General features: G+C 43.5%; 1 protein-coding gene and 3 long non-coding RNA genes across 4 annotated transcripts in view; 3 read left to right on the top strand and 1 right to left on the bottom strand.

Moving 5' to 3' along the window:
- The window catches only part of LOC101463632 (uncharacterized), a 56354-nt gene extending 32118 nt beyond the window's left edge, over positions 1-24236 (top strand). Inside the window, exons 7-10 of the mRNA XM_076884643.1 lie at positions 19078-19282; positions 21481-21565; positions 21679-21751; positions 22506-24236. Of these exons, the coding sequence (XP_076740758.1) occupies positions 19078-19282; positions 21481-21565; positions 21679-21751; positions 22506-23486 (1344 nt within the window). The 3' untranslated portion in view covers positions 23487-24236. The remainder of the gene's footprint in view (positions 1-19077; positions 19283-21480; positions 21566-21678; positions 21752-22505) is intronic.
- On the top strand, positions 3874-5171 carry LOC143419137 (uncharacterized). Its single transcript, XR_013099115.1, has 3 exons — positions 3874-3963; positions 4184-4242; positions 4761-5171. It is a non-coding gene; the product is annotated as an uncharacterized LOC143419137 (long non-coding RNA).
- LOC143418913 (uncharacterized) lies at positions 16740-22659 on the bottom strand. The gene is made up of 3 exons (XR_013098863.1): positions 22579-22659; positions 17026-17075; positions 16740-16848 (listed from the first exon to the last, which is right to left on the bottom strand). It is a non-coding gene; the product is annotated as an uncharacterized LOC143418913 (long non-coding RNA).
- Positions 17395-18001, top strand: LOC106676696 (uncharacterized). Its single transcript, XR_001342406.3, has 3 exons — positions 17395-17579; positions 17683-17794; positions 17912-18001. It is a non-coding gene; the product is annotated as an uncharacterized LOC106676696 (long non-coding RNA).
- Positions 24237-24561: the final 325 nt, after the last annotated feature.

Raw genomic sequence — 24561 nt, 5'->3', positions numbered from 1 at the left:
CCGCTTTTGTTCAAAGATGGTCGCTCACAGTGGACATAAATGGCTTCTTTTACTCCTCTTTTCAAACCATCTGTCCTCCCAAAATATGTACATTGGGATCCTCGAAAGAGTGACCTTTGTCCTTTAGATGCAGATGGACTGCTGAGTCTTGTCCTGTGGAGGTGGCTCTTCTATGTTGTGCCATGCGCTTATGAAGTGGCTGTTTGGGCTCTCCGATGTAGAGGTCTGGGCATTCCTCGCTGCACTGTACAGCATACACCACATAGTTAAGTTTGTGTTTAGAAGTTTTGTCTTTGGGATGAACCAGTTTCTGTCTGAGTGTGTTGCTGGCTCTGAAGCACACTGGGATGTCGTGCTTGGAGAAGATTCTCCTGAGTTTTTCTGATACACCAGCTACATAGGGGATGACAATGTTGTTGTGTTTGTCTTTCTTATCCTCCCTAGTGGGTGTCTGATCTTCTTTTCTATGCCTCTTTGCTGACTTGATGAAAGCCCATCTAAGATAACTGCATGTTTTAAGTGCTTCCTTTACATGTGTGTGTTCCTTCTTTTTCCCTTCAGGCTTAGAGGGAACATTCTCTGCCCGGGTCCTGATTACTCCAAGTTTGTGTTGCAGAGGGTGGTGGGAGTCAAAGAGGAGGTAATGGTCCGTGTGTGTGGGTCAGCATATTTCACAAAATTGTTGCTTGGATGGACAGGCCTGCAATCATACCTATAAAAAGAGTAGAGAAGTGGACTCAGCACAGCCCTGGGGTACACCAGTGCTCAGACTCAGTGTTGTGGATTTTATTATGACATATATACCTGTATACACTAGACATGTAATCATAGTTGCTTTCATAAATTGTGTGTAATCATATATACTCATATAGACTATGCATATTTACAGCGAAGTGTTTATAGAGTGGAGGCACTTTGTTAAACATTTCCTGTATGTTCAAATCACATGACCCATATATTTAGGTCATATATATCTCCCACTATATTATTGAAAAAGTTGTGGCACTTGTTGTATGAGCACATGTTGATTAATATCAATGGCCAACTGTGACTAGTCCAACAAAGGGTTAATTCAGCTTGGCACTTCTAAAGGATGTGCATAGGACCCTTCTCAGCATGCAGCTGCATTTAACTGTGCAGCAGAAGCATGCAGCGGTGTTTAACAGGATTTGGCCTTTCAATGGCTGTACAAAAGATGGCTGTAAAGCAAAGGCCTGCAGCCCTTTCTGGGGCTGTAAGATAAAAGCATACAGCCCCTTAAATGGCTGTAACACAAAAGCATGAATGATTGTAAAGCCGAAGTGTACAGCCCTTTTAATATCTATGTAAGACAAAAAACCTGGCCTTTACAGGGCATGTACCAGGGATTCTAGTTCTCGCCTGAAACACCAGAAGGCGAACAAGTAAACCCCCACTCAGCATGGATAGCAGTTTACGTCTGGCATGCAGGCCCAACAATATTGTTGAATGGATTAACTGATTAACTGCATTTCTGCAGACTTTCAGACTCACTTTGGCCATGAAACTGTCAAAGGGACCCAGTGCAATGATGGATGAGAGACTGGTTTGCAAGTTATGGTGTAGGGTCGTGTATATCATAAGTGGAAGATGAAAAGAAAACACAATGGATGAAAGGATACCCAACGACAGGAGGGGGGATCACTGTCCCTGTATAAGATGACTCTGATATGCACTGGGGCTCTCTCTTTTTTTCCTGCTGCTTCTTTCCTGTCTGTCTTTGTGTGCGTTTTCTGTTTGTGCTTTAAGGCTCTGCACTCCGGGGGTTGCTTCGCTTTTTGTTTGCTTGCTTTCTATGTGATATTTCTGCTTTTAAATGTACTGTTCTGCTGTTCATATGACAATGTTTAATAAACCCTGTTCTAAGAATTCTATGCATTTTCCAGAGAATTATTATGAGTGATTTGATTTTAACCTCTGGGTGGTCTTGGGTCGATTTGTGCCATTTTTCATTGTTCGTATACACGCCATTTGCCCTGTGTTGAACGGAATATAGCCAACTTTTCCAAAAAAAAGTCTGGTTACATATATTTCAAAATTCCAGTCTGACTCCCTTAAATTAGCTTCAGTGGCTGAGCTACAGATAAACTTACACTATTGGTCCTAGTGGTCGATTTGTGCCCCATTGAAACCCATTATAAACGCTATTTCCCATTCCACGGTCATTACAACCAAATAATGGGCCATCTTCCGAATGTTGGTGGTACTCAGGAGTCCGGGCCTTGGAATTGTATCTTTTGGGAAATATTTGATTTCTTTGTTTTTTGGGGCTAAAAAAACAGTGCGGCCATGTGACGAAACCGGGATATAAAGGGTTAAAATCCGCGAAATGTAATTAAAACTTGATATGACTATTTCAAGGAGAAGTAGGTCTAAAAGATTGGCTAATTTAAAGTGGAAAAAAATATTAATATATAGATATTTTATGGCACTTTTCATGGCGTGGTCGATTTGTGGCTCTAAGCCCAATAGTGTATGCATTTTTCTAGGACCCCCCCAGAGGTTAATTGGATGTGAAAAGTTTGGCCTCCACAGCGTTGGTGGGAGGTTATCATATTGGCTTCAAAATTTGCGACCCAACACCAGAGGATATGTGATCACTGACTTTCACTGTTGTGGATCCATAAACCGATGCCATAAGAGTGTCAGCACAGAACCTTGTGAAACCCCATGATGAACTTTTTGTGTTTAAGTTCTATGAAACAACTGGAATCTGTCTGAAAGGTTTGAATGCAGAGGATTTCAGTACAGGAATAAACAAAGAGCTGCTTCACATCAAACACTATGTGACATGTTTCAACCATTGGGAAGATTTGGCAGAGTAAAAGTTCAGCTTCTATACCAACACTGAGGAGCAACAGTGCATTAATGCTGTCAGGTAGGTTTATGTGGTCAGAACAATTGCAATGTGCATAGACCAGATAACAACCAGATAACAAAGCAGACTCACAACATAATGTACCACAATAAGTTTCTTCCTTCATGTTGAGACTCGCTGACTTGATTGGGTCTCTTCCATTTGTTTATCTCTTGTATTTTTTTTTATTCTGTACAGTTTCAGAGCTTTTATCTTGTTAAAGTACTGAATGCCACGTTGTCACCTTGAGCACCCATGAGCGCTCACTACAGAGCCTCCCAGTTTGCATGAAACTTTGATATTTATAACAGTAGATCAGTAAGGAAGTGCACCTGTTACAGAAACCATAAACAACTGCCTGCTTTGAAACATTTTTGTGAGCTGCAGCACACAACTGAAAGCTCTGCAAGCTCATTTTAAGAGGATCAATAAGCATAATGTCCCCCATCACATCTTTTATATCAACTTGAAAAGCTTTTAGAACATTTGAGTTCTCAGAAAGATCCACAGTTTTTGTTCTATAGAAGATGTGATCTGAAGATCTTCTTTATGAGTCTGGCTCTATGTTTGGGGCAAAGCTGGAGTATCTAATGTGATATGATATTTATTATGTGAATGAGAATCTAAACCAACTTCAGTACTATGCTGTTTAAACATAATATGTTTGTATTGAACACTATGAAAAGAAAAGTTTGTTTGAAATGTGTTCTTGCAAAGATAAAATGCTTAAAGTCAGTTAATGCATAATGTGAAGACATTAGGTGAGGATGTGGGTGTTTGCTGGTTAGCTTGCTCTTGGCTGCAAAACCACGAAAAGGACAAAATCACACAAACACAGTTTCTTTTTCATCTTGTTTTTCACAGAATCACCACGCAAAGGGAGCTCCTGCTAATACTTAGAAATAGTGCAATGTGTGTGTGTGTGTGTGTGTGTGGTCAGAAATACAACAGGGTGGGGGAACTGACAGGCTGTACTAAAGTCAAGGAAGATTCAAAAAATGAAGCAACAACCCAGAACAGCCAGTTTCCACCTGATGCTGCATGCTTGAAGTTATCAGCTCAGAGTTATACAGACAGGTGCACTGCAGGTACTGTTATATACAATCGTTTATAAGTTGAAGAATCAGATTCGATGAAACTAAAGGGTTACAAGGCTTCAAGTGAAACACTCAGAAGCTCAAATGTTCGTCAGAAGAGCTCTGTGGGTTGTGATCAAAAGACTTTTCACACTTTTTTTGTCTTGTCAGTTTAGTTGGTTACGTTTGATACGTAAACAAAGTAACACCCTCATGTGATGCTCTTTGACAGGATATCAGGTGAAATTAAGTCAGCAGTTGGAAGCAGATCAGTTGCAGCTCAGCCAGCAGGTAAGTGTCACTGACTGAAGTCCTTTAATGGACAGCGTGTGTGCTTTAATGTACAGCTATTATTATTTTTATAAGACAATTGTATTATTACAATTACAATATTAAAAATGTTTTACTGAATGTTGTTCAGTTTAAGATTCAGTGCCAATTTCTTTTGTGTAAGAAAACATCCAGGAGATCAGGTTGTTGTTATTTATGTATCAGTTTTATTTGATTTGACATGGTGGAGCAGATCAAACCAAGTGAACACAAACTGAGCAGCCAACAGTTTGTGAGGCTGTGGTAGAGATGCATGTCTGAAAGAAAAGCTCACAAATGCAACACCAATGGAAACATTAATTTTTGAAGCGCTTCATGTAAATTATGATTTCAATTCAATTTTATTTTATGCTTTTATTTATTTATTTATTTATTTTTATTTTATTTATTTATGCTTTTTTTATTTTGTGCTTTACCATGCTCCCTGCTCTCTTTTCCTCAACTGCCTCTGAACTTGCCTGGGCCACGACTGAGTCCAGCTTTGCAGCTCCAGCCAGGTCACATGGCACAGGGGTTTACTCTGATGTCAACAGGCAGGTCGGTGGAGCCCTCTGGTGATGGATATATGCCAGTGAAACAGGAGGACGGCTGAGAACAGACAGCAGGCTCAACTAGCAGGACAACATAGCATGTAGCACATGGAGGAGTCATCACAGTCTGTCAGTTCTCAGGAAAATGTAACATCACATAAATCTTTATCCACTTCACGCTGTTTAGTAATGGTGGTGGTAATATTCAATGTATTTTATATTTTAAATGCATTTTCTTTTATTTTCATAGTTATGCAAAATTATGTTTCATATATCAGAACTGTTCACTATAACCTTGCTTTTAAAAGTGAATTGTTACATCAGATATTTCTACTGTTAAAAAAGAAATGTATTATCTAATGAAAAACTAAACCGAAATTAATAATAATGTGGTTATAATAATAAAAGTGTTTGCATTTTTATTGTGTTTTTAGAGATCATCTAAATGGCATGTAGCTTATTGTACTGAAACAAATGTTGGTAAAGGAATGTAAGTTCCAGATAGCTGAGATAGTTGTGTTATCTGTATAGTGTGTGAACTGATGTTATTTAGAGGGTATCATGATAATCACATATATGTCTTGTGAAAAATTTGATATTGTGCCAGCCCCATCATAATTCGTCATACAATGAGAACAGGACAAATCAACAACTGACAATGACTAATTCATAAGACCCTTATGAAAAGGACACCGAGGGAACAGTTTACCCTGCCCGGGATAGGGTTACCGGGGCCCCGCCCTGGAGCCAGGCCCGGGGAGGGTGCCCGAGGGCGAGCGTCTGGTGGCCGGGCCTTAGTCCATGGGGTCCGGCCGGGCACGGCCCGAAGAGGAGACATGGGCCCATCCTCCCGCAGGCCCACCACCCGCAGGAGGCGCCATAGGGGTCGGGTGCATTGTGTGCCGGGTGGCGGCCAGGAGCGGAGGCCCTGGCGGACTGACCCCCGGCTGCCAAGACTGGCAATAGGGACATGGAATGTCACCTCTCTGGTGGGGAAGGAGCCTGAGTTAGTGCGTGAGGTTGAGAGGTACCGGCTAGATATAGTCGGGCTCACCTCTACACATGGCTTGGGCTCTGGAACCAGTCTCCTGGAGAGGGGCTGGACTCTGTCTCAGTCTGGAGTTGCCCCTGGTGAGAGGCAGCGGGCTGGGGTGGGTATTCTAATATCCCCTCGGCTTGCTGCCGGTACGTTGGGGTTTTTCCCGGTGGACGAGAGGGTTTGTTCCCTGCGCTTTAGGGTCGGGGAACGGGTCCTGACTGTCATCTGCGCTTATGCGCCGAGTGGCAGTTCAGAGTACCCAGCCTTCTTAGAGTCCCTGGGGGGGGGGGTGCTGGAGGGTGCTCCACCTGGAGACTCTGTTGTCCTGCTGGGAGACTTCAATGCTCACATGGGTAACGACAGCGAGACCTGGAGGGGCGTGATTGGGAGGAACGGCCTCCCTGATCTGAACCCGAGCGGTGCTCTGTTATCGGACTTCTGTGCTAACCACAGTTTGGCCATAACGAACACCCTGTTCGAACATAAGAGTGTCCATAAGTGCACGTGGCACCAGGACGCTCTAGGCCGTAGGTCGATGATCGATTTTGTAATCGTATCAGCAGACCTGCGACCATATGTTCTGGACACTCGGGTAAAGAGAGGGGCTGAGCTGTCAACTGATCACCACCTGGTGGTGAGTTGGATCAGGTGGCGGGGGAGGACGCTGGACAGACCTGGTGCACCTAAACGCGTAGTGAGGGTGTGCTGGGAACGTCTAGCAGAGGCCCCAGTCCGCGAGATCTTCAACGCACACCTCCGGCAGAGCTTCAACAGCATTCCGAGGGAGACTGGGGACATTGAGTCCGAATGGACCATGTTCAGCGTCTCCATTGCCGAAGCTGCTGCATTGAGCTGCGGCCACAAGGTGGTGGGTGCCTGCCGTGGTGGTAATCCCCGAACCAAATGGTGGACACCAGAGGTGAAGGGAGCCACCAGGCTGAAGAAGGAGTCCTATCGGGCTTGGTTAGCCTGTGGGACTCCGGAGGCAGCCGACAGGTATCGACAGGCCAAGCGGAATGCGGCTCGGGCAGTGGCTGAAGCAAAAATTCGGGTGTGGGAGGAGTTCGGAGAGGCCATGGAAAAAGACTTTCGGACTGCCTCGAAGAGATTCTGGCAAACCGTCAGACGTCTCAGGAGGGGAAAGCGGTGCTCTACCTGCACTGTGTATAGTGCTGGCGGAGCGCTGCTGACGTCGACTGAGAAAATTGTCAGGCGGTGGAAGGAATACTTCGAGGACCTCCTTAATCCCACTGACACGTCTTCCGAGGAGTAAGCAGAGTCTGGGGATGAGGGGAATGACCCGCCAATTTCCGGGGGCGAGGTCACTGAGGCAGTTAAACAACTCCTTGGTGGCAGAGCCCCTGGTGTTGATGAGGTCCGCCCCGAGTTCCTGAAGGCTCTGGACGTTGTAGGGCTGTCCTGGTTGACACGCCTCTGCAATGTTGCGTGGAGATCAGGGGCAGTACCTGTGGACTGGCAGACAGGGGTGGTGGTCCCCATCTTTAAGAAAGGGGACCGGAGGGTGTGTTCCATGAGTGGCTCATGATCAAAGTAGCCATTCATTTTACTTGAATCCTTGCTTATGTCCCTCCATCTATTTTCTCACCACGTTAATGTCACCTTCCTGTTTCTCTTCTTCACTCTCTCCTGAGGACCTCAGTCCCTCTTCGTGCACTTCTTCACAGCTGGTCCTAGCAACACCAGCCTCCTGTGACTGCAAAGCCTTGTTATTAGTTGTTGCTGGTATTACTGGTGATGGTTCAGCAGCAGAAGCCTTGACAGCTAATGATTTTTTGCTCCACATTTTCACCATTTCTTATACAATACACTTTGTTCTACAAGGTGCATGAGCGCACAATAGTTGGTTGGACAATACAACATAAGTAATGAAAATGTACGAGTGGATTGCTATCAGTGCTTGAAGGGCCCACATAATGATATTTTACGCTGCTGTCCCTATTTCCACAGGGTTTCCTCGGTGGATGGATTCTTGCGCTTGAGTTGGCTAAGATATAATCCCAGATGCACTTCCTTTTTTTTTTTTTTTTTTTTTTTTTTCTAAATGACATCAGAAACAGCAGTATGCGACATTACGTGATGGCAGAGCTTCAGTTCATCCTTTGTCTTTTTTTTTTTTTTTTTTTTTTTTTTTTTTTTTTTAATAAATAGGACAGGGGGAATGAATGAGAGAGAGAGGGGGAGAGAAAGAAAGAAAACCAAAGGGGAGAAGAGACGGTGAGAAGGGGGGGGAAGAGAGAGAAAAAAAAAAAAAAACTCCTGGGTCACCTGTATGGAGAAAAAACAAAACAAAACAAACAAACAAACAAAAACAAACAGAGGAGACAGCAAACAACAAAGAGCAACATAATAATAGAGAAAACAAAGCACCATCACAATAAACTAGCTAGTCATAGATATCAATATTTACTAAATAATAAACGATATTGTGCAGCACGCAAGATAGACAGCGCACAGTGTGCTTTGAGGCAGCAGCCAAGAAAGCTTTAGTCCGCGTCTGTGAATACCCATGTGTGCATACCTGTGTGGATCAGCATGCTTGCATTCCAAAGGTTTCTCCATGTAATGATCTGCTAGGGAGTGTGGGGGGGCCACAGCCCCATCCTCCAGGGTGTGAAGCGGGTATGGAGGAGATCAAAACTCCAGACATCCAGAGGCCCCCAGAACACAAGAGACCATGGAAGACCAACAGAGGGGCAGCCGCGCCACTGTCCCAGTAAGAGCTGAGGAGAGTCCCAGATGAGGGCTCGCCCAGCAGCCGCGGAGCAGAAGTCAGGGGGAGTTGCAGTGACGCGCCCGTGAGCTCCGCCGGCCCCCAGCTGCGCCTGAGTGACCGAGCCCTAGGCCGAGAGGCCGGGGGCACCCCACCTCCAAAGGGGCCCGAGCGAGCCCCAGGCCCCAGGCCCCGACAAGCGGCCGCCAAGGAGTGAGCCGGTGTGTACCCGGACGCCCACCCCCAGACACAAAGAACCACCAACACACCGACACCTGAGGGAGTCCGCCACCGGCAGGGGAAGTGGTGGTGGGTGGAGATAGGCCTCCAAACCTTGGAGGGCCTGAGGTGTCCCCAGAGAGGTGGCGTCTGATACCCAACCTGACATATAGACACAGACATACAGGCACACACAGACACAAACATCCATTCCCACCCTCATGCTCTCATATGCACTCACTCCACACTCAACCAACGTGGAGACAGACATAAAGAGACGCTGTACGCACAATCACACTCCCCAAGCGTACTCTACAAACCGGGTCTAGGTACCCTTGCCCCTGGAGGGGGGAATTGCACCCAGACCCAGGTGGTGTTACCCTTTTCCCTGCGGTGGGGAGAGGCAGACCACCCCGACTCCGCAGCAGCAGGGAGGCCCCACACCCCAGACCGCAGTCGGACGGCCAACTCCTCCTACTAGCCCTCCCGCTCCAGCAGGCCGCAGAGAATGGGGGTGGGAGAAGACTCCAAACCTCCCTCCACCCGCTCATTGTAGTGTTGATGCATATGTGTTCTAAGGTGCAATTAAAACCCAGGAGGGCATGGAGCTACCTGCCAAGGAGCAGCAGGTAAGCGCATAGTCCCTCCTGCTAACCCTCAATGACTAAGTGTATTTAAAATTGAGAGGTGGGCAACGACGTCAGGGGTGAGGTATACACCCTGATGGTGATTTGGACTCCGTGATTGTGCCCACCCCCAAGATCCTATATGTATGTGTAATGAGAGTGTGAATAATGTGAATGTCTAAGTTGTGGGATAAAATTGAGGCAGAGGCAGCCAGAAGGGGACAGAGGGGGGGTAGCCTCCTCTGCACCCTGGTGACATACCCCCACTCCAAGGCCCTGCATGTGTGGGTGGTTGTGGAGGAGCGGGAAGAGGGAGGCAGCTGGAGAAGGAAGGGAGGGGCAGGTAACCCCTCCCTGGGGCCAGCTCCCCCGCTGACCCCAGTAGGCACTCCCACCCTCCGCGACCCGCCAGGGAAGGGGGGCCCAGGCCCATCAGACCGGGGCCCAGTGCAGTAGCGCCCCCCGGCTCCACAGAGCCCTGGACAGTCCACCCAACCCCACCACAGAGAAAACTGCACCCACCCCACCAACCACACATCTTCCAGACTACATAAGACGGTAAACGCCCAGGCTGAGATCTTCCTCCACCTCTCCTGTATCTCCCCCTCCTGCAGAGAGTTCCTGAGAGAAGAAAGCTCCTGCAAGATGTGACCATCCCCCCCACCAGTTGAAGAGCCCCCCAGGCGGCTCGATGCACCGGCGGCACCCTGCTCCAGGGCCGGGCCCCCATGCACCCACCCGCCCACAACCCCGGCAACACACCAACCAGGACCCGAGCCCCCGAGGCCCGGCCCGGGCCCCAGCCCAGAGACGGAGCGCCCCCAGAACCTCACGCCCATCCCGGACCCACCCAGGGGCAGCCAGGTTGCCAGGTCAGTAACCCACGTCCGTCAGCACAGACCCTCCCCTAGCCCCGCTGCACGCAGCCGCGAGGAAACAGTCACCTGAGAGCCAACAGAGCCCTCAACCGGACGTGACCGCTACCCCGGGTTGAGCCCCCCAAGGAAGATGCCTCCGGGGAACCCCCCGACGCCCTAAGCCTGTCCCTACCCCCTCACCAATCACAACAGTGAAGGCGGGACCAAACTATGACCCCCCACCCCCACTAGGTGATGGAGCTGATAAAAGGGGCCCAGAGCAATTGATCTAATGTGGTGGCAGAGGCTGTGTCAAGACTAATGTAATCTAATGGATAATTTCTATATTGGTTAGAATTAAGATTATTTTTATTTTTCCAGTTCATGAGGACTGTTTTCTTGGCTATGCATAGGGCAGTGAAGATCATATGGGCTATATTCTTTTCTGAAGTGACATTATCTAAGCTGCCCAACAAACACACTAAGGGGGAGGTTGGAATGTTACATTTCAGACATTTTGATAAGTCTTCACATATCTCGCGCCAAAACTTTTGCACTGGTGGACAGAACCAAAGAGCGTGGATGTAATTGTCTGGTGTATTGCCTTGACAGTGTGAGCAGTTGTTGGAAGATGTAAAGCCCATCTTGAACATCCGATGACCTGTATAGTGCACTCTATGAAGTATTTTGTATTGTATTAATTGCAGACTGGGATTTTTAATTAATTTAAAAGTTTTTAAGCAAATCTGAGACCAGAAGTTTTGGTCTAGGTTGACTGATAAATCTGCTTCCCACTTTGCAGTAGGAAGGGATATTGATTCATCTAATTTAGAAAGTGTTCTGTATATTTTAGATAATAATTTGGGGGATTTAAGAGTAAGAAAATGTGCCGCACTTAGTGGTGTTTGTAATTCAACTTGACTGAGGTTAAATTTCTTTTTTACTATGGATTTAATTTGTTGATATTCTAAAAACCTTGTCTTGTTGATCCCATATTGTTCAACTAGTCTGTCAAATGGAATAAATTCTGTTCCCTCTAATATATGTTCTAAGTATTTAATTCCTTTACAACTCCATTCTGGGAAATTAATCATATTATTGTTTTGTAATATGTCAGGGTTATTCCAGATAGGTGTACGTTTGCAGATGCACTTCCTTACGCAACCCTCTAAAGTTTCCTGGTGGCCCACTGGGTAATTGCTAATAATTAAGCAACTGACAGTAACGTATGTGCCAGCCAGGTTGCAAATAAGTATCTAATCCAATAGTAATTTTTAGTAGAAATTAGTAATGAATGAGGAAAGAGATCTCAAGGTTCTCCCAGCAAGAAGACATATTTCCCACGGACTCTTTAAAAATCGCCTTAATAAAACAGAACTTATTATTTAAGTTTGAAAAGTCAAGAAAAAACAAAGACATGAAATTAAGGTTTATGTGGCTGTTTTAAGTGTTTAAGCGCTAGTTTTGAAATCATACTACTTTCACTTCACTTCTTTCACAGTCGTAGTGAAACATTTTTAACACATAAAGAGTTTCACTTTTACAAGTCTACAAGGTGCTGTTCTACCTGCCGTTGGTGGCTGGCATGTTAAGTAACTTGATAAAGAGTACAAAGGGAATTGAAAAACTTACATACTCATAGTGGCTATTGTGGTGTTTTACAGTTCCTAATATGACATGTCAAAATATGTGACCAATCATTTCGCCAAGTGTGGCGGAGCGTGGCTGTAGGGTAGGCAAAAGCACCCGCAGGGCATCTGCAATCATGCCTCGCCGGGTTAAAAGACTGAACTGGGTTCTGTCATGTCGTTGTTGTTGTGGATATGTGTGGCTGGCAGCTGGGGAGCAGCAGCCGTGTAAGTGTGTCAGTAGCCATCGAGTGAAATAAAATAAAATGTTCCAGTATGCAGAATCATGGTCGCATTATGCCTCATTCCTGCTACACCCAGTTTCTACCATCAGTAAAAGCATCCACATTGTGTTGCTTCTGTGTTCTTTTCTTTGAACTCTCTTCCATACGTCACACTAGATATGATAGACATAAAGATGTGCTACATAGGGCAATGGTAAAGCCTGAATTACCTTACGACATGGAAATGACAGAACGCTGAACACACCCGGACTGGTAGGTTCTTACTGATATTTAATTTTTATTTTATTACATTTTAGTTTAATAGAGAGCCAGTCTAAGAGCAAAGTGCTCTATTGGGATGAAACAGAGGTCTTTAAGATAAGCTGGAGCTTGATTCTTAATGACCTTATACATGAGGAGAATAATTTTAAATTATATTCTAGATTTAACAGGGAGGCAATGAAGAGAAGCAATGTGGAAAAAATATGCTCTCTCCTTCACTGTTGGTGTTCCTGTTGCAGGATTTTGTATCCACTGAAGGCTTTTTAGGAAGTTGTTAAGACAACCTGATAATAATGAATTATAAGTAATTATTATTAAAAGTATTGATTGTAATTTCACCTCTGCACATCACCATAGAGGATTTTAAATCAGACAATCAATTTGTGCTTGGAGTGCAGACTTTCAGCTTTATTTCAAAATTCAAAGCAAAAGTTTTGTATCTGTTTATTATCTGATATTAAAGACATTTCTATACATCACCCAATGCTGTGTGTCCTCCACTGAGATGCTCTGCTAGGTCTTTACTGTTTGTGGGTCTCTTTGTCTTCAGTTTTATCTTCAGTAACTTAAAAGCATGCTGTATGCAGTCCTTGGAGAATATCCTTTCTTTATTTGAGAAACTCTTGGGTTGTTATGCTTTTACATCCATTATCTATTTGCATTATGAAGTGCTGGCCAGCCAATTCTGCAGCATTTGGCTGATTCTGAGCTGAGAGTATAAACCTGTACACTTCAGAATTTGTCCTTGCTATATCTATCAGCAGTGGCATCTTCACAGTGGCCCTGACCTCATGAGCTGTATCTTCCCTTCTGCATACGTTTGTCTCGTCATCCTTCTGGTACAAGTCCATCTTGGTTTCTCCTAGAGTCGTCTTCTCCTTCTTTCAGCTGTTTGGTTTAGAAATCATTACAGTAGATCATTGGCCTCCATTTCACCCTGCCCCGAGCACCCAGACTGTCTGGATGTTAGGACTCTTTTCTTCCTGTCTTCTTGTTTTTCTGCCTTGCAGCTCCATCTTCAACATCCACTCTCAAATATCCCTCCTCTGCACGTATGCAAACCATCTCAGCCTAACCTCACTAACGTTGTCTCATCCACCTTCACTATCTCCACTCCTTGCACATGTCTCTCTCTCATTCACATGCATTTATTCTGTTTTGCTTCTACTGACTTGCAGTCCTCTGTCTGACATCTGTAGAGCTGTTTTTCAGCAGGAGACTCACTGCTCCTCACTGATAAGCTTTCCCATAACTTCATGGTATGGATCATCAGCTTTATCCTTCTGTAGTACTAATCATCTGCACTTACTGATTCACTAACTCTCCTCCATCCGTCCTCCTCTCTCTCTCATCTTAATGAGCTACTTCACCTTGTGTGCTGGTCAGAAATTACTCTAACTTGAACACAGCGGTGACCTGATGGGTCTTTATCCAAACTGTGCTCAAAGTCAAGGCCGCATTTGTTGTTTTATGGCAAATTCTGATCTGGCCTTCTTATTCCTGAGTGTAACCAGCTGTTTGCATCTTGTTGTAAGCTGTGACAAAGTGGATGAGCAGTTGTAATGCTCTCCATTTGTCCCAGATGTGTTGACCTTTTTTTTGCACATTATGCACATTATTCTGTCTGTGTATTTATTTGCTATGATTTGCTATTTGTCAAAGTAACATTGCTGCACTAACTATCCCGGGTTTGTTTGTGTAAGCATTCTGTTGCCGGCAAATCAAGCATTCTGCAAATTAAGGCAAATAGTCAGATACATGTTTCTTTACATTTTATTATGTTACAGATTAAGTTGTTTGTTCATACTTACTTTGTTCTTTCGTTTCAGTCTTCATGTAAGTCAGGTTTGGGGAAAGACCCGCCTAGCATTTCCTCGTTTTAAAGTGCTGATGATGTCACACATGACAGGTTTTGTTAAGTTTCATGTAGGATGGGGTTCACTGTAAATAAATTGCTCACCTCTGGAAACCTGAAATGTCTGCTAAGTCTGCTTCCCTACCACCTTCCCTAACGTTTGAGTTAAGGAAGGTGACTACCCACATGAACTCTGCATTTACATTCATGAAGGCATCTATTGAATGTCTTTGACAGTGGTACCTCTTTAAATGTTGCACTTTAGTTTAGTTTTTCTGCATTCCTTTTTTCTTTTTTTAAAGAATCGACCACTACTACTATAACTACTTATATATCTACTACTTGATTTGGGTACTCCTGCTTTTCAGCTTTTCCTATCTCTCTCTGATTGATTCATTTTGCTTTGACATCTTAATGATGGCCTCCTTCACTTGCATCAGCGTCTTTCATCATTTGAAGAGTTCCAGTGAATAGCTACCTAATGCAGTTTCTGGCAAGTACTCAAAGTGATTATTATGTAATATTATCAGTAATTTTTGTAATGCATCCCAGAATTAGTTTTTGTATTGAATGCTAGTATGGCTGATAATAGATCCTTTACCACCTGTTTGAAGCTGTGGCCCCAGATGCCCCTCAACCACTCATGTAAAGAAAAAACAGAATAAGAAAGGAAGGAAGGAAAACAGACTTTCTGGGTAGTGAATGACTTTTTTTTTTTTGCATTAGTGGAAAAAATTTTGATTTCTCTGAAGAGAAGAGGGTTTGGATGTGGTTTGAGCTTTTAGTGTGTATTTGTGGTTTTCTTGCTTCTGAGGCAAAAAGAAAGCAATAAGAGAGTGTCACCTCTTAGTAAGGGGAAGTCCAAAAGTCAGAAAACTTAACATAAATAAAGAGAACATATGCTTCACACCTCTTTCAAAATGAAGAGAATGAGTTAGAACATAAAGATCCATTAAAATAAAAGTAATGGTCTATTAGCATGACTTACTAAGACACTGCTGGGCCAATGAAATCCAAATCCAAAACAAAAAGGCCACCAGAAACACCGGAGCTCACAAAATAGTTCAAAGCAAAAAGTCCAAAGGCACTGAAGCCCAGGAAACAGTTCACAAAACAGCTTAGGGGGGCCATCTGGAGGGTGACTGTACAGGGGTCCAAAACAGTGCAGTTCACGGGGCTGGCCGCGTGGAAGATGTCAGCAGTGACTGAGTAGGTCTGGAGGCCGTCCGTCATGGCAAAGACCCTTAACTGACGGCCTAGAAAGTGGCCGGCAATGGTGTGGTGGTGGACCTGGATGAGCAGGCCGTGCTGGATGTGGACAAAAACGAGCAGGACCAACAGGCCGCGCCTGACCCCTAAGACCTTCCAGCGGAGACAGATGGCTGGACGGGCCCCTCGGACCCCCCAGCAGAGACAGATAGCTGCACAGATTCCTTTGAGTCCCCAGCAGAGCTGGAGTATCTAATGTGACGTGATATTTATTATGTGAATGAGAATCTAAACCATGCTGTTTAAACTTAATATGTTTGTATTGAACACTATGAAAAGAAACGTTTGTTTGAAAAGTGTTCTTGCAAAGATAAAATGCTTAAAGTCAGTTAATGCATAATGTGAAGACATTAGGTGAGGATGTGGGTGTTTGTGGGGCAGCTTGCTCTTGGCTGCAAAACCACAAAAAGCACAAATCCACACAAACACACAGTTTAAATGTCAGTGTGGTCCACATGCAAAGGGAGCTACTACTAATAAGAAGTGCAGTGTGTGTGTGTGTGTGTGTGTGTGTGTGTGTGTGTGTGTGTGTGTGTGTGTGTGTGTGTGTGTGTGTGTGTGTGTGTGTGTGTGTGTGTGGTCAAAAATACAACAGGGTGGGGGAACTGACAGGCTGTACTAAAGTCAAGGAAGATTCAAAAAATGAAGCAACAACCCAGAACAGCCAGTTTCCACCTGATGCTGCATGCTTGAAGTTATCAGCTCAGAGTTATACAGACAGGTGCACTGCAGGTACTGTTATATACAACCGTTTATAAGTTGAAGAATCAGATTCGATGAAACTAAAGGGTTACAAGGCTTCAAGTGAAACACTCAGAAGCTCAAATGTTCGTCAGAAGAGCTCTGTGGGTTGTGATCAAAAGACTTTTCACACTTTTTTTGTCTTGTCAGTTTAGTTGGTTACATTTGATACGTAAACAAAGTAACACCCTCATGTGATGCTCTTTGACAGGATATCAGGTGAAATTAAGTCAGCAGTTGGAAGCAGATCAGTTGCAGCTCAGCCAGCAGGTAAGTGTCACTGACTGAAGTCCTTTAATGGACAGCGTGTGTGCTTTAATGTACAGCTATTATTATTTTTATAAGAGAAATGTATTATTACAATTACAATATTAAAAATGTTTTACTGAATGTTGTTCAGTTTAAGATTCAGTGCCAATTTCTTTTGTGTAAGAAAACATCCAGGAGATCAGGTTGTTGTTATTTATGTATCAGTTTTATTTGATTTGACATGGTGGAGCAGATCAAACCAAGTGAACACAAACCGAGCAGCCAACAGTTTGTGAGGCTGTGGTAGAGATGCATGTCTGAAAGAAAAGACCACAAATGCAACAGCAATGGAAACATTAATTCTTGAAGCGCTTCATGTAAATTATGATTTCAATTCAATTTCATTTTATGTAGATGTCTCCAAACCACAATAACAGTTGCTGAACAGCACTTTGTATTATATAGTAAAGTGACTTGTCCAGGGTGCACCTTACCCCTCGACCCGTGCCAGCTGAGATAGACTCTAGCTTTCATCGCTGCGATGCTAGATCGGATAAGTAGAAGAAAATGGATGAAAGTAAATTAAAACACAGTAAGTTTAAGTGCTCCTTAGTATACACAGTAGGAGTCTGGATTACATCATCACTGCTTTTAGTTTTACAAACTGAGGCAGGATCTGAAACACTTGTGTGTCTGTTGTTCCTTCCTCTGTTTATATTGTGTTTATCTGTAGCCAGCTGTTTTTCTTCTATGTGGGTTGATGTCTGACTGTTTGGAGAAATAAAACTGTGTCGTCTCTAATCATGTTGCTAACATGGTAACATTTTATTTGCATCCTTTGCAGGATGAGAAGAATCAGAAGGCAGTCAGTCAATACCTAAAGCAACTACAGTCCTTCAAGTCTTCCAGTCACAGTCACCATCCCAGCAGCCTCTAAGAAAGAAAACTGTCGACTTAATGGAGAGAAATAAGAAAAGCCTTTCCCTGTTTATTCTGCTGCCTCTGCTGCTGCTCTGCACAAGTGATGAGTGTCCCAGGCTTCCAGAGAGTTAGTCTTTATTCCTCTTTATTCATGTTTAACTGATTTTAAGATCTGTTGTTTGACATATTTACTCATTTTCATTTAATCTCTCCTGTTTTAATTCTCACAGATCTCACTTGCTACACTGACTACAATAGAAACATCACATGTTTGTGGAACAGCAGATACGTGTCTGATGACACTGCATGCACCATACATGCTCACTATAAATCTCGCTACATGTAAGGACCTCAGTCACAAAGAGAAAAGCTCAACACATAAAACTCACATAACAGAAATCATAGATGTTATCAGTAACGCCATCTGCAGGAAAATCAAATTAATATTCCTCTTCTCAGTTCTTACAGCGCTTCCTGTGACCTAAAGTCTGTTGACGTCTCCAGACCAGCGCTAAAGAAGTGCTCCCTGATCTTTGAAAAGAAAAGCACTGTGAGTGTGTAAAGAAATCAAATTATTTCTGAGCCCCCGAGATAAAATCATATATCCTATATCTCAGTTTGTATTTTAATTAGAAGTGAGATCTAATATTCTACGGAAAGCCTCGGGGCAGTCACTGACTCCTTCCAAATAGTTTTTTTATCCGGTCAATGTCAGAGATTATGTTTTCTGAAAATCCTGTGCATATGATGAGAGGGAAATCAGCTTGCATGTTTAAATTCATACTATAAGCGCAGCTGCTAAGAGGTTGGTTTACTTTTCCCTGTTGTGTATTTGAAACTAAGGTGAAGTTTTTATGGCTTCTGTACAGACATGGAGCAGTATCAGTAATGTCATTCTCAGCAAGAAAGCTCAAAAAATGTATAACACTCCTTTCAAATGTACCCAGTAATCTCATTAACTATTTTTACTAGATCTTCTGCTTGATGTACTCAGGTCATTCTCTGTCTAAAAGAAGCTTCATCTCTTCTCTCTTTATGCTGCTCTTTGTTTTTACCAAGTCTATTATCTGATTGGATATTTGTGACTCCAATTGTTTTACTTTAAATCAAATTTGAAGTTTGCCAAACAAAAGACTTCTATATTGTTCTCACTCAATGTTTTCTAACAGTAAATATTTTTCAAACATTTTTTTTCCAGTTTCAGTTTTTCCATGAGTTGTCCCTTAATCTGAGCTGCAACCAAATGAAGAGTGTAATCACTTCCTTCAAGCCATCCTGTCACAGTGAGTGTAATCTACAGTATAAATACTGGCTCTTTGTGATTTACAGTGCGAGCTATTCATGGTGACCTAAAACAACTGTGTGTGTGATCTTGCAGTAAAGGTGAATCCTCCTGCAGAGCCAAAAGTCAACTTCACGTCTGTTTCCTGGTTGTCCCAAGTCCACAAACATGTAATCAGGTTATACAGAAGTGAATTGCAGTGGAAGAAGCAGGATTAGTCATGGAGTGTAAGTTTAGATTTTATGACACAATGTGAACAAGTTTAAGTATAAAGTTGAGATCATGAAAGTTCACATGTGAAACAAGATTCGTTCTCAACCCCACACTGGTTTCTGTGTGTCAGGATCCTGCTGTGCACAAAAAAGTTGGCATTCAGTGTGAGCAGGAGTGCAAGGCAGAGCTGGAGCCAGATTTGCTGATACAAGGCGAGAGGCACGAGGCACGAGTTCGTGTGCGGTCTATTTTTCGGCACCGCGAGGGAGCCTGGAGTGACTGGAGCCCCACTGCATCATGGGAGTCACCAGTAGGGAAAATAAAACCACCACCAGGTACATTTATCTCAACATGTTTTGTTTAACATAACATACCAATGTCAAAATCTTTCCAATTCATTTATGCTGGGTGGCTGTAGCTCAGGTGTCAGAGCAGGTCAGCCACTAATCAGAAGGTCGGTGGTTTGATCCCAGGCTGCATCCTGGCTGCATGCCAAATATCCTTGGGCAAGATACTAACCCCATGTTTGCCTACTGGTGGTGGTCAGAGGGCCCGGTGGCGCCTGTGTCCGGCAGCCTCGCCTCTGTCAGTGCGCCCCAGGGCAGCTGTGGCTACAATGTAGCTGCCATCACCAGTGTGTGAATGACTGAATGTAGTGTGAAGCGCTTTGGGGTCCTTAGGGACTAGAAAAGCGCTATACAAATGCAGGCCATTTACCATATGCTGAGCATGATTACTGCAGTATGGAATAATTATGTATATGGGAAAATGTTTGAAGTGTGTTGGTGTATAATACACAGCATAGAGGGGAAGAAGCCATTGTGAAAAATGTCCAATGCTGTATGTGGCAGGAGTTTGGTCCCTGGCTCAGCTGCAGGGTAGACGTGGTGCAGTGAGCTCAGGGGGCAGTACTGGGATGCAGGTGAGCCACAGATGGTGCCGATTGACTGATGACGGTGTCTCTTTTTGTTTCTCTATATCAAGTGCCGGTGTCCTGCAGGTTTTAGACACAGCTGATTCAAATGGCTAAATTACCTCCTCAACATGTCTTGAATTTCTCCAGAGGCCTGGGAATGAACTAATTATTAGATTCAGGTGTGTTGACACAGGGTGATATCTAAAACCTGCAGGACACCGGCAGTCGAGGCCTGTAGTTGCCCACCCCTGCTCTATATAGTGAAGGCAGATTTGAGTGGGGAGGAAGGAGAAATGAACTGGAACAGACTGTTTGCGTTGAGCACACAATAGTCATTAAAAAGCAATAATAGTGAGCACATTTACTGTGTGTGTCGTGTACGTTTACACTGTAATTTAACTTGCAACCTTCAACATACAAGGGAGAGGTGAGAGAGAGGGCTGGCTCTCCATTCAAGGTCAATAGGACTTTGTCACCAGAAAAAGTGAAATATTTCATAAACAAAGAAATAGTAGCCGGTTGTTATGAGGTAAGAGTGATCTGTCTACAACAATCAGAGTGAGACTTGTTAGCCACCAAAGAAGAAGAAAAATGGCAGACAACAATAACACATACTACCAATAAAATATCAACCAGTTACAACTGCATTAATTCTCAGATTCAAAAGCATCAATGTCCACATCTGGACTGTTTCCTTGAGTTGAAGAAAGTGTTTAGTTTCCATTTGGTAGTTTTTCATGGGAACATAAAATATGCAGTCCATATGGGGAACCAGTGCAAGGCCTTGAATGGGCTAAAAAACAAAAGAGACTTATCATAGAGGTCCTACAACAATTAGAGCAGCGGTCTCCAACCTTTTTTGCGCCACGGACTGGTTTATGCCCGACAATATTTTCACGGACCGGCCTTTAAGGTGTCGCGGATAAATGCAACAAAATAAAACTAGTACCAGTACCGAAAAAAAAGATGATTTATTCATAACACAAGTGAAAAGACCCAGGAAAACTGAGTTAACGATAAAAACGATAACAAAATAACGCTGAAAACTGATAAAAACCATGAAAACTATACATTTCACACCTGAGCCTCAACTCTCGCAGCCCGCTACCAAACGACTCACGGACCGGTACCGGTCCGAGGCCCGGGGGTTGGAAACCGCTGACTTAGAGGGTTGTCACATCAACAACTCAGCAGCTAAACAAATCGGTCACATGACCCCAGCCCAACATGGCGTACTTTCACTTAGTGAAGACAGACAGAAGAAAGACCCAGAAGCAAACAGCAACTGAAGGAGGCTGCAGTAAAGGGAAGAAATGGCATTTTGAAGGTTTCTGACTTCAGACAGTCACATACAAAAGATTTGCACTCAAGGATTAGTAATAATAATTAGATGAAGGGCATAACTGAAAATGTCTGTATTTTTATATTCCATGCACTTCATGCAAAATTCATCCTTAGTCTCTTGAATAATAAATCACACTCACATCTTGATTTCTATTTAAATTCACTGTATCGGCTGCTGAAGCAAACTTGTCTGTGTCTCATGGACTTGGCTGTATGACCCAGTTTTCTCATGTTTCTGAGCCACTGTGTCCTGATCTGTCCCGTATTTTTCAGGTAATACGTTTGTTGTTCCTGTAACGATAGTCGGTGTGGTGGTGTTGCTGGCAGGCCTGCTCTTAAGCACTCACAAAACCACCCGGTACGTGAGCACAGACACAAGTTTCTATGGCAAATAATATTATTAGAATTTCTTCTATTTTGATTTACTTAAGTTATTTTCTGACAACTCTGGTTTATTTTTTATTTTTTTAGGGTTTACATAGTAAAGAAAATCAAAGGTCCACCCATACCAGACCCAGGAAAATCCTTCCTGCGAGAAATCCAGGTAAGTGTACTTCAGGGCAGTAAACATAACATTTATGAAATACTGTGGTGAATTTGTTTGCAGGAAATCAAATTATTATCATATATTCAAAGCTGTGTTTTAGCCAATAGTTTAAGTGCAATAGTGACTCTTCTTTAGTGTAGGGTTAAGAGTAGAGTGCTTCATCACAGTGTTAAAATAAAATGCTGGATAAGTTCATGGGAAGTCTATTATACAATGATTTAATTTTCGTTCAGTACAGTTTTATTCATGCAGCACCATTTAACAACAACAGTCACCTCACAGTATTTTCTCTGTTAACCTGTTGCCTGCTGGGAACAAGGCTCACTGTATAACCACAGAGGTGGACTGCATCAGGGTCTAATTTTCATGTCTAAACATATTCATTAAAAAAAAAACCTCTGCAAAGTAGCAGGGAGCTACAGAGAGTTTAAGGAGTCTAAAAGCAAATAAACAAAATAAGCTCAGTGCAAGTTAAAAAGCAGACGGACACAACATGTACCATAAGAAGACAGAGCATTGCAGATAGCTGTGAACTCTGTGGGAGGTGGAACCAGACAGACAAAGTGACTCACTAATCCAGCCACAGACTTATGACCTTTATGATCCAAACAACTCAAATTCACTAAAGTTTGAGTGAAGCACCCCAAACACCTGATGCTTTCCTATTTAATCCCATTAAAGTGCAGACTGAATATCTAGTATATTTCAAATCTTTCTAATCTCTTTTGTTCTGTGACTTTCTCTCCTCCAGAGTGGGTTCTCCAGTGAATACTTTCACTCCTTCTTGAAATCAGTGGAAATGATCACTGTAGAATTAATCTCACCTGTGGATGCTGCTGTGGCCTACAAGCCAGATGAGAAGATGGTGTTGAACAAAGGCAGCTATGACTCCACCAGCTCCAGCTTCACTAACCCAAGTTACTCTGAGCTTTGTAGCCCTCCTCCTATTTCCTCACTCACTGCTGGGAATCTGAAGCCCTGTGCGGTTGACACGCCTTATGGTCCTGTTGGTACTCGGGGTGAAGGAAAAAGCGCAGAACAGGAAAGTGATGAAGCGAGAGAGAAAGAAAAGGAGACGTTAATGTTGCTGCTCAAAGGCAGCAGTAACAGTGAGCCAGTGCAGGTGATTTCAGACTACGAGAAAACTGAGAGGCTCGACAATGATCGATTTAGGCTCCAGAGTCTAGATTCAGGCATGTGCAGTTGTGCAGAGGTCAGTGAAGAGAGCATGGAGGCAGATAGCATCAATATGACTGATAGCCATGATGAGGAACCTGAGGGTGAGGAAGAGAAGGAGGGAGGGAATGAACAAAAGGCAGATTTTCAGAGGCTGTTTGGAAGCAGCGGAGGTGTGTTTGGCAAGTCTATCCAGGTTTGTTCTGATTATGAGCGAGTGGAGAAACAGCAGGCTGACAGCCCGGAGCTTCCCAGCTTGGATTCAGGTGTTAGCAGTGGGGGAGAGGAGCAGCTGAGTCAGGATGAGGGCATGGAGGATGTTGATAAGTCCACTGAATCTACACGCTTCCTGTTTCCACCTCATCCTTCCAGTGCTTTACCATGCTCCCTGCTCTCTTTTCCACAACTGCCTCTGAACTTGCCTGGGCCACGACTGAGTCCAGCTTTGCAGCTCCAGCCAGGTCACAAGACACAGGGGTTTGCTCTGATGTCAACAGGCAGGTCGGTGGAGCCCTCTGGTGATGGATATATGCCAGTGAAACAGGAGGAGGACTGAGAACAGACAGCAGGCTCAACTAGCAGGACAACATAGCATGTAGCACATGGAGGAGTCATCACAGTCAGTCAGTTCTCAGGAAAATGTAACATCACATAATTCTTTATCCACTTCACGTTTTTCAGCAACGTTAAAAGTATTTTCTTTTATTTTCATAGTTATGCAAAATTATGTTTCATATATCAGAACTGTGCACTATAACCTTGCTTTTAAAAGTGAATTGTTACATCAGATATTTCTACTGTTAAAAAAGAAATGCATTATCTAATGAAAAACTAAACTGAAATTAATAATAATGTGGTTATAATAATAAAAGTTTTTGCATTTTTATTGTGTTTTTAGAGATCATCTAAATGGCATGTAGCTTATTATACTGAAACAAATGTTGGTGAAGGAATGTAAGTTCCAGATAGCTGAGATAGTTGTGTTATCTGTATAGTGTGTGAACTGATGTCATTTAGAGGGTATCATGATAATCACATATTAACTATAATCAGGATATTTGAAAATCAAATGCCTAGATATAGACTGGTATAGATCTTGTGAAAAATTTGATATTGTGCCAGCCCCAAGGACAACAGCAGAATAATAACAGAGCTGTGTCTGTCGCCATCATCTGTCCCGTGTCAAATAAATATTAACATTTCTAACTTACATTTGAACGGCAGCTAACATAAAGTTTACTTCATAACATTACTGATCTATATAAGAGCTTGCATTTGTTTTTTGTTTTTAAGAATTTTACTATTTTTTTAAATAAATATACATACTCAACATCTTTAACACAAAGTTCTTCCTGTGTTTTCTCTGGGTTTAGAAAGGGTGGCCATGCCCACTCTGATCGATGTCGGGAGACCCGCCTCTTCCTTGTCCCTGTCGTTTAGGGTTGTGGGGGCGAGGGGACAAGGCTCCACGCTGACACTGGCACATATGCACATATGATGAATCTTGGGGATCCGAGGATTGACCAGCGTCACTGCTGCCGCTGTTTTTTGCGGCAGTCATGTCGGTACGCGGTTCCGTCGCTCTGACGTCTGTTTGAGAAGAAGTGATGAAAGATTTCATTTTTTCTTGG

Source organism: Maylandia zebra, linkage group LG6 (assembly GCF_041146795.1).
Source record: "Maylandia zebra isolate NMK-2024a linkage group LG6, Mzebra_GT3a, whole genome shotgun sequence".
NCBI classification, from domain to species: Eukaryota; Metazoa; Chordata; class Actinopteri; order Cichliformes; family Cichlidae; genus Maylandia; species Maylandia zebra.
This window is presented reverse-complemented; position numbering and strand designations above follow the sequence as displayed.